Source organism: Ambystoma mexicanum, chromosome 10 (assembly GCF_040938575.1).
Source record: "Ambystoma mexicanum isolate Mex_15411 chromosome 10, UKY_AmexF1_1, whole genome shotgun sequence".
In the NCBI taxonomy this organism is placed as follows: Eukaryota; Metazoa; Chordata; class Amphibia; order Caudata; family Ambystomatidae; genus Ambystoma; species Ambystoma mexicanum.
Genome location: NC_090932.1, coordinates 1,640,359,513 through 1,640,372,887, shown reverse-complemented (window position 1 = coordinate 1,640,372,887; position 13,375 = coordinate 1,640,359,513). Strand labels below are relative to the sequence as shown.

Here is a 13,375-nt window from a genome sequence, read left to right as displayed (position 1 = left end):
CTACTGCCACTGCGCAGTGATGCAAAGGGGTTCACTTGCTGCAGTCAAACTTTGCCTCCTTATCTGGTCGCCTTGATGCTAGGACCCCGAAATTTCAGAGGTATGTCTTCTGGCACACGCTGAAGATCCCCCAAGTTCCAGGCCTCAACACGGAACAGCGATGTTGGCAGCATGGTAGCCCAAACTCTGAGCTGGTCAGCCTCCGGGCGGTCCAGGGGCACTTCAGAAGGCTCTTCTTCGCAGGACTCCGAGCTGATATTGAGAAGAGATGTAGTCCTCCACTTCATGGGTCGGAGCTCCTTTGCAGTAATGCCGGAGATCCCCTGGACACTAAACAAGAGGTGATGGCTGGAAGGTTTGGAATTTATCCTAACCTCTGGCTTTGCTCTGGGCAACCCTTCAGACCATAGTTCTTTGCCTGCCAAGCCATTACAAATGGGGAAAGACCAGGTGAAAATCAGGCTTGGTCCAACCCCAACAGGGGCAGTCCAGACCAAACTGCTTGGTCCCATCCCTTCTGCATGAGACCACAATTATCCCCAAAGGATTATGGTCTTTGCATCGAATAAAATGCATCGAAACACAAATCCATTGATGAAAATCCATCGAATCGAAATGCTATCTTTTACATGTAAAACTACATATCCATTGGAACTTTTTTCAATCGAATATAGGGATGGACAGGTTTCAATGGATATGTACTTTTAAATGTAAAAGATAGCATTTCAATGCTTTTATTTTCCACAATAAAACGTTACATGGAGCGGTCCAGTGCTGAAATTTCGGCACTGGCCAGCACCTTGTAACGTTTTAATGTTTATTATATATTGGGGGGCCGGGGGGCTTCCCCCTAACCCAACCCTAACTCTAAACCCAACCCTAGCCCTAATTCTAACCCTTGCCCTAACCCTAATTCTAACCCTTGCCCCAACCCTAACCCTATTTCTAACCCTTTTATTCAATCAAAATCAATTTCGATGGAAAGTATTTTCAGTTAATACAAATCAATGGAAATTAATTTGATGAGTTCATTTTCGATGGAAAGTCCAGATACCATATGTTGGATCACCAGGACCGCAACAGAAGTTGGTCACCTTCTTCCAACATGTCTCCGGTCTCCCTGAGGGTCTTGCAACTGGACAGGATTCTTGGCTCCTTCAATTTCACTGGTGGCAAAATGTATGCATACCACTTAGACACCCTGAAACCAGTTTGTGGATTGGGACCAGACATTCCCATCCCACTTCCTGGCAGCAAACACCTGTAGCCTGGCAAAAGCCTCTGCTTTTCTGGGCACTGGAAGTCCATTTATTTTCCTTGCCTCAAAGGCCAGGACGATGGGTAAGACACAAGATGGCCAAAGGAGAAACAAAAAAGAAAACCTGGAATGGCCATGTTTGACTAATAGCCACAGTTACCCAAACGTGGTATACGTGGTAAGGATTAAAGAAAATACAGGAAACAATAGCAAAAAGTAACTTCTACCACCAGCCTGTCCATTAGGCACACCTAGAGTAACCAGAAATCCTTTGAGTGTCAGTCTAGGGCAAAACAAAAAGTGTACCCCATTGTACTGCTTTGTAAGATGCATTGTACAATAATCGAAAGTTACTAAGGTGATAAGTTACCAAAAGTAGTAACCAGAATGAGGAAAACCATGTTTCCCAGTACTGACAGGCTGAATGACATATCCGTTTCCCCAAGACTGGCCAGCATTGTGCATCACGGGTATGGGGCAAGAAAGGGGGTGCTTCGCTCATTTAAACATGCACAAGCAGAAGGGACCGAGACTGGGGCCATCCCAACTCCCACACCCCGCCTTGGATTACCAAGATTTGTTCGAAGCTGAAATGACTGAGGGGACACAGAGTAATTTTTTTGAAAATTACTTTCGTTTCATTTCCTCCCCCGGCCATTTCAGTTAACCCGCTCCCACCCATCCCCTTACTTAACCATTGGCAGCACACTTTGCTGTGTGCCGCCGACTCGGTTTGTCCCTGCAACGCCTGTTCCTTTCACTTCTGTGATCGAGAACAGGCGGCTCATGATATTTTTATTTTATTCTTTTTCTTTGTTCAGGCAGCGCGGTACACCCCCCGCGACACCCGAGGCCATAACAGTGACCAAGTGTTTTGGGGGACTCTCCCGCAATCCCCGCTCTTTGTTCACTCTAATGACCCGAATAATAGACTGAATCGAAATTTCTGGCTCCATGTAATTTGCGTAAACATGCGATGAAATCTTCCATTCTTCAGATTCCCCCACCTCAGGTAAACAACCTTGTAGGAATTCTGCTCCAGGCAGAGAAGGGTCCCATCCCCTCTTGACGGCGACAGTTCTCACCCATTGTGTTGCACCCTTCCTTAGCGTGTGTGTTCTGTCACATGTTTGGAATCGGTTTGAAGGGATTTTAGAAAAAAGAGGTAAAACAGGCGAGTAACTTCTTTTGGTTTTCATACTTGATCTTGTGAATTGTGAGCCCTGTCGCCCATACCCTATATTCTGCCTGGCATTCTGCCTCACAACTTTCCAAAGCAATGCCCTTATCCAGTCCCAGCAACTGTCTTTTGTGTTTGCATAGCACCTCTGCCTTTATTTGCACTGCCTTGTTTGAGTGAGATGCATAAACAGTTTGTCTTCCTGCAGGCCGGTCGAGGAAGAGGGCGTCGACAAGGATAGGATCCTGATGCAGAAGGAGGCAGAGGTAAGCCTGGCTCTTGTTTCATTTTTATTCGGGGCTGTCGAGTCCTCACTCGTCTTGTACAACGAGAAGGGCTGATGCGTAGCATGCTCCATTCACTTGATTGCAACAGCAGCATGGAAATCCTTTCTAAATGTCTTCCCTTCCACTTGGTGTAAAAGTCCGAACAAGGCGCCTTCCTTTATCTTAAAACCCACACCTCGGAGTACATAATTGAGGAGGTTATCAGTCGAAATTGCTAGTGACTGCAGTTCTGAAAAGAATGTTCTGTCTTCGTCACCGAATATCGTGATCACCAGTACGAAGCTGATCAGTACTGATGCTGCCATGAAGAAACCATGCCAGTGCTGCAGGAGCTGCAGGAGCAGTCCTTGCCACCTGCTGCTCAGGCTGAGAAGCCAGCTCTCAAGTCCAGAAGTAAAGCCGGCTATGGCGCTCAGTAGGCTATGCTCTTATCTGGTTTCATTTTCCTGCTGAAAGTCTAACCTGATGTCGATGCTCAATCGCAAAGGATCTTATGGGGGACCAGATGACCTGGCTGTATGACATCTCTTGGATTATGTACATTCTGTTTAAGGCACAGCCCCTCACAAGAGTACTTCCTGGAAGACCAAGGCCAAGAGGTGCTAAGGTTGCCCCAAGCAAATATAGGAGGTAAACTATTCCAGAGAGTAATATGTGAACATAGTGTTTGAAAAACACATTTTCCAAACAAAACCTGAATAATATAGACTTAAAAAAAAATATTGAGCAGGGGAACGGATTGAAAAGGAAAAACTATGTCGATAGGAGGAGGCAGGCTAGAAGCGTGGGGCCAAGGGACCTTTAGGGGACTAGGCTGCTTTACATGGAAGTAACCGGTACAAAAACTGACACGCTGTTTTTTGCAAACTCTTCTTTGAGAGAAGATCAATTATTTTGTCTGGTGGTTGACTTAAACCGCTCTTTACCTGTTACTCACGATCTGGTTGTCTGGCTTTGCCAGTCAAGCCCCTGCTATGCCCCTGTCTGAAAATGTAACTTTTCTAGCCCATCTATTCCTTGGACGAGTTGCCATTTCACTAGCACCTGCATGGTATTTGGGGGTGCCAGCCCGGCCAGGAAAGTAGCAGCGGCAGGTGAAACCAGATTGCCAGACTGAACCCCTTTATACTTGTACTCCATGGCCTGGGCCTACCGCATCGAGAGTCCGTGTTTGGTATCCCAAGTATGCTTATACTTCAGCCAAATCCTCCTCTGAGCAATGCTTCCTCTTTGCACATGCTCAGTGTGAACATTACAAGCCAAATGTCCATCTTGGGTTTAGCCACATTTTCCAATCCCTTCTCTTAAAGGGATGGTCTAGTAAAAAATTTTATTTAAAAAATAGATAGGTCACATAAAAAAAATATACTAGCATCCTCCGTTTTAAAACTTCCTATGTAAAATTTTGAGCTATTCAAGCTCAAAATTCGAAAAAGCAAGCACAGGGGCGCCGCCATTTTGTGAAATGGAGGCCCTCCTGTGCTGGCTTTTGCTTTTGCGGCAGTAATGAAGGAAAAGCCAGCCAGCTGTAGCAAACAAAGTCTACCGCTGGGTGGCTTTCCCTTCATTAGTGCCGGGACTCGGAGGACGCGGACCGGAGACCAGAGCAGGAAAGCTGCAGCTGAATCTCGGTAAGTGCTATTTATTTTTGTTACAAAAAATAAGCACTAGCTGCGGTTTTTTTTCTAAGTTTTCCGGGCTGGAGGAGCCCGGAAAACTTAGAAATAAAACCGCAGCTTTAAAAACGTTGTATTTATGTTTGCGGTCGCTTTTGAAGCGACCGCAAGCATAAATAAAACGTTATTGTGTTGGAAAACGCTGCGGTTTTAAAACCGCAGCGTTTTCCAACACAACCGCGTGTGTTTCTGCCTGCTGTGGCTATCACTTTGGGTCTCCGGTGCTCCCAGGGGAGCACCGGAGACCCAAAGTGAAAGCCACAGCAGGCAGAAACACACGCGGTTATGTTTACATGCCGCGTAGTGTTTCTACCTGCAGCTGATTTCCCATTTGGGGCTCTCGGGCTCCCTGTGGGGAGCCCGAGAGCCCCAAATGGGAAATGCTAAATGCTGCGTTGTCTGCCTAAATCTGCTTTTCCATTTGGGGCTCTCGGGCTCCCTGTGTGGAGCCCGAGAACCCCAAATGGAAAAGCAGATTCAGGCAGACACAAACGCGGTTGTTTTCCGCAATGCCGCGTTTGTGTCTGCCTGAATCTGCTTTTCCATTTGGGGCTCTCGGGCTCCCCGTGGGGCAGATTGATACTCTTGCACCTAGTAATAATGACAACTTAATAGTTGGCAAAGGGAGTCAGTTTAATGACGAGTACAAATAACGGGGAGTTCAATGAACATCAGCAACCGCTCGATCTTCCTTCTCGCCTAAACTCCAATTAATTTCAGAAGAAAAACAATATTTATACCAAAAACTTGTCATTGATGCGTAATCTTAAAAACTTAACATGCAATGTGATTGGTTACACTAAGGTAACTTTAACATAGGTACTATATCTGTATATGCTAACAGGGAGAGGGTATTGGATAATCAATGTCAGGTGGGGCAACTAAGCCCTTCCTTCAAAATGGCACTGTAAACGTCACTAAAAGTACGTCTCATTGGTTCTACTAACTATAGGACCCTAGATTACACGGTCCACAATGCTTGGGTTGGCATCAGCCCCACACATACTTTTCCACTTGCGCTTTGCAGCATGCAGAACAGCCAGCCAGGTGCAGGGAGTTAGTCTGCACCCCAGCTACCCTCCAATTATGTTACGATCATTCATCACCTCATGTGGCAATTATTTCTTTGTAGTTTGGCCCGAGTCTGCTCTTGGTCTGAGAAAATTGAGGAGTATGGGTATGGCAGGGAAGTGTCATCCCTTCCTGCCTGCCTTGCCAGGTGATTCAGACACTGTGTCATTGACCTCTTCATGCATTTCCGTGTATTTGATTTAATTCTGCCAGTCTTCTACCATCTGTGGCTTATCTTGAACAGGATACTCTGTACTTTTTCTCTTTAATTGTATCCACTGTTGGCCTATTCCAGCCCGATACGACCTTGGCTTCTTGGCATGGTTACCTTCAGCTGGGCTTCTCTCAGTGTTAATTCTCGAATTTGTTTGCTGCAGCACTCTTCTCTTGAGACCTTTAGTAACCTTTGTTCAATTCGGCTCATGTGCGTAGTGGATTTTCACTCATCTATGAATCGCTTTTTAGGTATATATATGTATAGTTGGCGCGTGCCGCAATCTCTTACTACTAAGCATAAACAAGCTTCACGATTTCTTTGCTTCTTGCGATTTCTTGCATCTGTACACGTTTAACCTAACTTAATATCTTCATCGTGCATAAGGCATACGTTTCTGCATCTTGACCTCAATTTCTTCACCTTATGCTCAGGATGTAATTTATCCATGGTATTTCGTCTTTGTCAGTATTCTCAGGTCATTATATCTTCTATAGGAGCGTCAGTCCGATTTCTCCTGACGTCACCATTAGTCTTCCTTTAGTATCCTCTTGGCTTCTTCAGGTATTTCATTCTGACAAACATTCTTTTGTCTTGTCTGTAGATATGGACTTCTCAATGGGGACCAAACTGTCCAGGTTTTCTTAGGTGTCGGTACTTCCATAGGTGCTGTTATTCTGATAGGCACTGGGCAGAGCACAACTGCGGCTCTCTGCTGGTTTATCTGTTCTCCATACCGCACATATTTTGGCGTGAACGTTCCTGGCACTTCGAAGGGGGTGGCTGAAGTGCGGATGATGCCTGGCACTTCCTCTTCAATTATGACATACCCCCGACTAACATATATATATATATATTGATGCTTGTTAATCTGCTTAGAATCACATGCTGTGCATAGGTCCGACATCCAGTGGTCACTGCAGTGTATTGCATTTTGTTTTTCGTAGTCGAAAAGGGACGTCGACAAGGCGTGTCTGAAATACTATCCCTATAGTGACGTGTGTTGTACCCATAATCCCTCATGCGTCGAGGTCCCTCAGATTGTTTTTTTCCGCCCAGCTACTGGTCGCCTTTACGCGGAGCTCCTCGAGAGACATTGCAGATTCCATCTCCTCGACCTTTGGTCGTTTTTTCCTGTTTAAAGATTTAATATATCGATCCCTCCCTCGACGCAGTTGTGAAGCTGTCTCCGCCGAGCAAGATCTTCGACGGAGGGGACGAGCGGAGGAGATCCTTCGGCGTTGCCGAACACGTGGCCTGGCCTCGCAGGCCAAATACAGTAGGGAGAGTGGGGTCGTGGGACATCTGATTCTTTTTCTGAGAATGCCTTTCCTTTTCCCCTTCCTTTCCCTTGGGGTAGTTATCACGGTTTATTGCCTCGGCTATGGAGAGGACACCCTTTAGGTTTTGCCCACTTTGTAAGGGCAAGTTTACTTGGAAGGACAAGCATTCACGGTGTAACCGCTGCTTGCCCCTCGATCACGTAGAGGAGGGTTGCTCGGCTTGTCGGCTTCTAAAGCCAAAGACTCTAAAAGACCGTAGGGTCAAGAGGTGGGCGGCCTACGCTATGTCGAAGGCCGGGTCTTCACCCGCCGCTGCTACCACCGACAGTGACGAGGAACGTGATAACACGACCTCCGCTACGGAAGTCGTACACCCCTCTAAAGAGCGCTCGCGCTCTTCGTAGTCTGTCCCCGGCCCCGACGGGCTCGGCTCACGCCCTGCTTATGGGGGATGAACACCCCGGCGACACTGACGCACACGATACAACACATAAACACACAACCCATAGCTCTTCTTCGTCGAAGACGAAGAAAGCATCAGTGCCCAAGGAGACGCAGGTTACACCGGCGGCCTCCTCGGACCGTTCGGGTTCGAAGCCCCTCTCGCAGCCGCGACCAGCGACTGGGCTTTCGGCAAAAAAAGGCGCCGCCCCCAAACCATCGGCCGGCGCGCACCAGCAGAGAGCGCACGCCGCCGTAGAACGTTCGACACCCGTAACGTCGAAACCACAGCCCTCCGCTGACAAACGAGTCACAGAGAGCTTGGCGAGGATCGTTGTAGCTGACGCCCAGAAGCGTACGCCGAAAGACACGTCGAGCGCTACGCAAAGGTCGAAAGACACGCCGAAAAAGCCTGAAGAAAAACAGGGACTACCCCCTTCAGTCGGGGGGACCCCCAGCACACCGGAAGGCTTTTCGGAGGGCGACTGGACACTTTCCTCGACGTTGTGGGAGAGGTCGAGCCGTTTTCAGCAAGATAACACTAATTTTCCCCCGCTAGACCGCTCAGAGGTACCCCATGAAACCATGGAAAGGCTCCATCTCTGCATGGAGAGGTTTATGAACACCCAGAATCCTCCCACTCCCAAGAGAAGGGCCTCAGGAGGACCCCAGGGCCAAATACCCGAGGCAGGACACAGCCTTAGACTTCCATAATGTGTATGACCTCACTGGTGAGGAACAATACTTGGAAGAGTAGGATGATTTTGTGGACAATGAAGAAGGACAGAACCAAGAGGAAGGTCTGGAAGACAGCCCAGACAGGGTAGGAGAAGGCTTCGGAGAAAATCCAGAAGAAGGACCTTCTCATCCCTGGCAATCCCCATCAGTATATTAGGACACTGATGTCCTGAACCTAAATCCTCCTGACAATTCACCTGTTAGAAACACGTCTCCCATTGACGATCAGCCCACATTCAATGCCCTGTTGCGCAGAGCAGCAGCACATTTCGAACTGGACACTGGGGAGATCTCTCCGGAAATAGACTTTGTGGAAAGAGTAATTAAGGAGAAACCCCCAGTCAGCCAGACCATTCCCCTCCTCGCTTCAGTGAAGAGAAGAATCATCCCTTTGCTATCCACACCCGCACTAATCAGAGGAGTTAATCCAAGGATTGAAAAACTTTTCACTCCTTCACCCTCAGACCCGCTGTACATCAGGGGACATTCCATTCTGGATTCCCTTGTAGTCACTAATACAAGGAAGAGGGCAGGGGTGCCGCTGTCCACCAGTGAGGCACCACCTGACAAGGAGGGCAAGAGGTTATATGCCCTTGCTAAAAGAGTCACATCCTCGGCTGCCTTTTCGGCAAGAATTGCGAACAACAATTCTTTGCTAGCTAGCTACGCGGACGCGCAGTGGGCCAAACTGCGCAAGGACGCCGAAGAAGCGCCTGAACCACTACGTACACGCCTGCTTTCAACTATTGGCGAAGGAACCCAGGTCAACCAGAGTATTGTAAAGAACTCTCTGGATGCTGCTGAGACAGCGGGACGTTCCCTGGTTCAGGGAATACTCCTAAAACGCCATGTATGGCTGCGCAACTCGGGGTTCAAACCGGAGACACAGGCGTCTTTAATAAATAAACCTGTTGAAGACTCAAACCTCTTCGGGAAAGCGGTGGATGAGGCTCTAGAGATGGCTAAAAAAGAGTTTGATACTATCAAAACTCTTGACCAAATCTCTAAGCCCACCACCAGATGCGGCTATGGCAACAAACGCTTTTTTCGTGGCCAACGCCAACAGCAGAATCAGCAGCAACAGTACCCTGCCACCAGTTACCAGACCAATAGTGGGCAGTACAGCCAAAGAGGCCAGCGCCGGGGCAAAGGGAGAGGTCGGGGGTCCACCCCCATAGGCTCCCAAGCCCCCAACAACACCAAGTGACCCAAAGATTCGCGTCCCCTCCCATGCAACACCGATCGGGGGCCGGATAACATCCTTTCTTCCAGCATTGGAGGGAATAATATCAGACCGCTGGGTACTTTCCACAGTAGCCCACGGATACTGCATCGAATTCAACAGTTCTCCAACATACAGACCCCCGAGGGGACGACACATGACATCGGAACACCTTGCCATCCTTCTCCAAGAAGTACAACAACTGCTGGAAAAAGGAGCCATAGAGGTTGTGCCTCTATCTCAGGTAACGGAAGGTATTTATTCAGTGTACTTCCTTGTACCCAAAAAGGATCTAACCATGCGCCCTGTATTAGATCTGCGCCCAGCGAACAAGTTTATCAAACCCCAGAAGTTTCGTATGGTGACCTTACAGGAAGTGATCCCACTGCTATCACAGGGAGATTACATGACAACATTGGACATGAAAGATGCATACTTTCATATTTTAATGTTGCCAGCGCACAGAAGATACCTCAGGTTTAAGATAGAGGACAAACACTATCAGTTCAGAGTGCTACCCTTCGGCATAGCATCAGCACCAAGGGTATTCACGAAGGTACTGGCAGTGGCAGCGGCCCACCTGCGCAGGTTGTCCATCCCAGTTTACCCTTACCTCGACGACTGGCTCATAACAGGGGATTCTTACGAAACATGCTTCTCCAATACCCAAAAGACTGTAGACATTTTGTTCCAGTTGGGCTTCTCCATCAACGAAAAGAAGTCCAGCCTAGACCCCAGCCAAATCAAACAATTCCTAGGGGCTCTAATTCAAACAAAGGACGGCCTTGTCTTCCCCTCCAACGAGAGGGTCCAAAAAATGCTGTTTCAGATCCCTCAATATGTGACCGGTCGAGAGGTGACGGTACGCAAAGCAATGCGCTTGCTAGGCATGATGGCGTTGTGTATTTATTTGGTACCTCACACGCGCCTGCGCATGCGCCCTATGCAAGAGTGGCTCAACAGCCAGTGGTGTCAGGCCAGCGGATTATGGGACGATCCAGTGGTGGTCTCGCAGGCCTTGGTTCTCTCGCTACGATGGTGGACAAAGGAAAACCTGGAAAAAGGGAAACCCTTTGCCACACCCGCGGCGGAAGCCACTCTAACCACAGACGCATCCCTAACAGGATGGGGGGCTCACCTATCCCATCAGACTGCTCACGGAGTGTGGACTCCGAACGTAGCATCCAAACACATAAATCTACTGGAGCTACTAGCTGTGTTCAAGGCGCTAAAAGCCTTCCAGGAACACCTACAAGGCAAAACTGTGTTGGTCCTTACAGACAGCACCACAGCCATGTACTACATCAACAAGCAGGGGGGCACCCACTCTCCAGGACTGTCCAAACTGGCCCAAAATATATGGAAGTGGGCTCTCAAACAAAACATGTTCCTACTGTCGGAACATGTACCAGGGGAACTCAATCTGCTGGCAGACAAACTCAGCAGAGATTTCCCCCTGCCCGAAGAGTACGAATGGCGACTGCACGAAGACATCGTCTTCACACAATGGGGATTCCCAGAAATAGACCTATTCGCAACCCTGGAGAACTCACAATGCCCAAGTTACGCCTCCAGGTACCCCCAGAACCAATCCAAGGGGAACGGTCTGTCGATGCAATGGTCAGGGAAATTTGTTTACGCTTTTCCCCGACTCCCCTTCTCAACAAAGTGGTGCACAAGATGCACCAGGAACAAGTAACCATGATAATGGTGGCCCCAATGTGGGCCCGACAGCCATGGTTCGCTCACTTGATGGAGATGTCTCTATCTCCCCCAGTGAAACTCCCCTGCCCGTAAAACATGCTGTCACAAGACAAGGGCAGGACTTTGCATCCATGCCCCCAGAACGTGAACTTAGCAGCTTGGCTCCTGAAATCATAGAATTCGAATATCTACTGCTCCCGCAGAGATGTATGGACATTCTCAGGGAAGCCAGAAAACCTAACACTCGCCACTGCTACTCTAGCAAGTGGAGGAGATTTGTCATCTGGTGCAGAGGGGAAGGCATCAACCCAACTGACTGCTCTCCCACACATATTGTTCTATACCTGACCCACTTGTTGGATTCAGGTCTAGTGTTAAATTCCATTAAAGTCCACCTAGCGGCACTTTCTGCATACACTACTTCCCAACTCAAAGTGTCGTGGTGGAAGATCCCTGTTATAAAGGCCTTCATGGAGGGAGTAAAGAGAATACACCCCCGATAGCTAACCAAGCTCCCGGATGGGACCTTAACGTGGTACTTACCAGACTCATGGGCTCACCTTTCGAACCCATGCACAAAGCATCTCTTAAAGACCTCACTCTTAAGACTGCTTTTTTAATAGCTATCACCTCCATCAGGAGGGTAAGTGAACTACAGGCTCTTTCTGTTCTAGACCCCTTCGTTACAGTTCAGAGATAAGGTGGTTCTTCGCACGCACCCAAGGTTTGCTCCGAAGCTCATATCGAAATTCCACGTAAACCAGTCTATAGAACTGCCAACGTTCTTTCAAAATCCTTCCAACTTAGGAGAAAAAACTCTACACACACTAGATGTGCGCAGAGCGGTCATGTTCTACATGGAAAGAACCAGACCACTGAGGAAGACTAATCAGTTCTTCGTCTCGGTGGCAGCAGGAAGAGAAGGGGATGCAGTTTCAAAGTCCACTATTTCTAGATGGATTGTTCAATGCATCACTCTCTGCTATACTCTTGCTAAGAGAGAACTGCCCTTTAAGCCTAGAGCACACTCTACTCGAGGCACGGGGGCGTCCATAGCATTCATTGCAAATGTTCCCCTTGAGTCCATCTGCAAAGCGGCTACCTGGAGTTCTGTGCACACCTTTACAAAACACTACTGTCTAGATGCACACTCGAGATCTGACTCCCAGGTGGGACAAGCAGTATTAAGACATCTTTTCTCTACTTGTCCTTCTCGCAACCCACCTCCAACTCCGGGTACTGCTCGCTAGTCTATGCACAGCATGTGATTCTCAGCAGATTAACAAACATCAGAAGACAATGCATTACTTACCGTAAAAGCATTTCTGATGATTGTATCTGCTTAGATTCACATGCGCCCACCCTTCCTCCCCGCTCGGATGGAAGGAACATAGACTTCCTTTTATATCTCTCTTTTCTGTACTCACTCACGTCTAGAAGGCTCCCTCAGGGCAGAAAAATACAAACAGAGGGACCTCGACGCGTGAGGGATTGTGGGTACAACACACGTCACTATAGGGATAGTATTTCAGACACGCCTTGTCGACGTCCCTTTTCGACTACGAAAAACAAAATGCAACACTTCGCAGTGACCACTGGATGTCGGACCTATGCACAGCATGTGAATCTAAGCAGATACAATCATCAGAAATGCTTTTACGGTAAGTAATGCATTGTCATATATATATATATATCTATCTAAAAAGGAATTGAATTTTCGGCCATCATAATTGTGAGGGCGACATTTTGGGCCATTACCCTCGACTGCTGCTAGATCCATTCCAATGTCCCTTTTTTCATCTGCCTGACCAATAATCCGGTGATTGGGTTTGCTGCTGCATTGTGGGGGCATCGTGCTTCATCCTTCATTGCTAAGGTACCATGAGACTCCTGCTAGAATTTGACTAGAGTTGCTTTGCTGCTCCTGTGTTGCTGGGGTGCTGATTTATGTGTTTGGGAGATCGCCCATTCACGTTTACCCAGGCCTAACACCTATGTGGCTTCAGGAAGACTTTCTTGAGGTTCTTGAATCTTTTGCACAACCCAAAAGTGTCACTTGCTACTAAAAACTTCCTCGAAGTTTTGACCTTTCTGCAGCTTTGTGTCTTGCTGTTTGACCCTCCGATCTGACCCTGAGACACTCCTACCTAGCTAGGGATGGACTCCTAAAACCTAAGGCCTCTGTGAAATGATTGCAGTATTGATCTGCGTTATGTTGGTCTTGTTTCACTTGTTTTCCTTGAAACAGTTATTATAAACCTATTTTACTTGTTGAATTGCATGCTGCCATTCTCAAAGTAT

General features: G+C 47.9%; 1 protein-coding gene across 1 annotated transcript in view; it reads left to right on the top strand.

Moving 5' to 3' along the window:
* The window catches only part of LOC138492705 (septin-2A), a 568,103-nt gene that overhangs the window by 403,745 nt on the left and 150,983 nt on the right, over positions 1–13,375 (top strand). Inside the window, exon 11 of the mRNA XM_069620052.1 lies at positions 2,647–2,704. Coding sequence (XP_069476153.1) covers positions 2,647–2,704 — 58 coding nt within the window. The remainder of the gene's footprint in view (positions 1–2,646; positions 2,705–13,375) is intronic.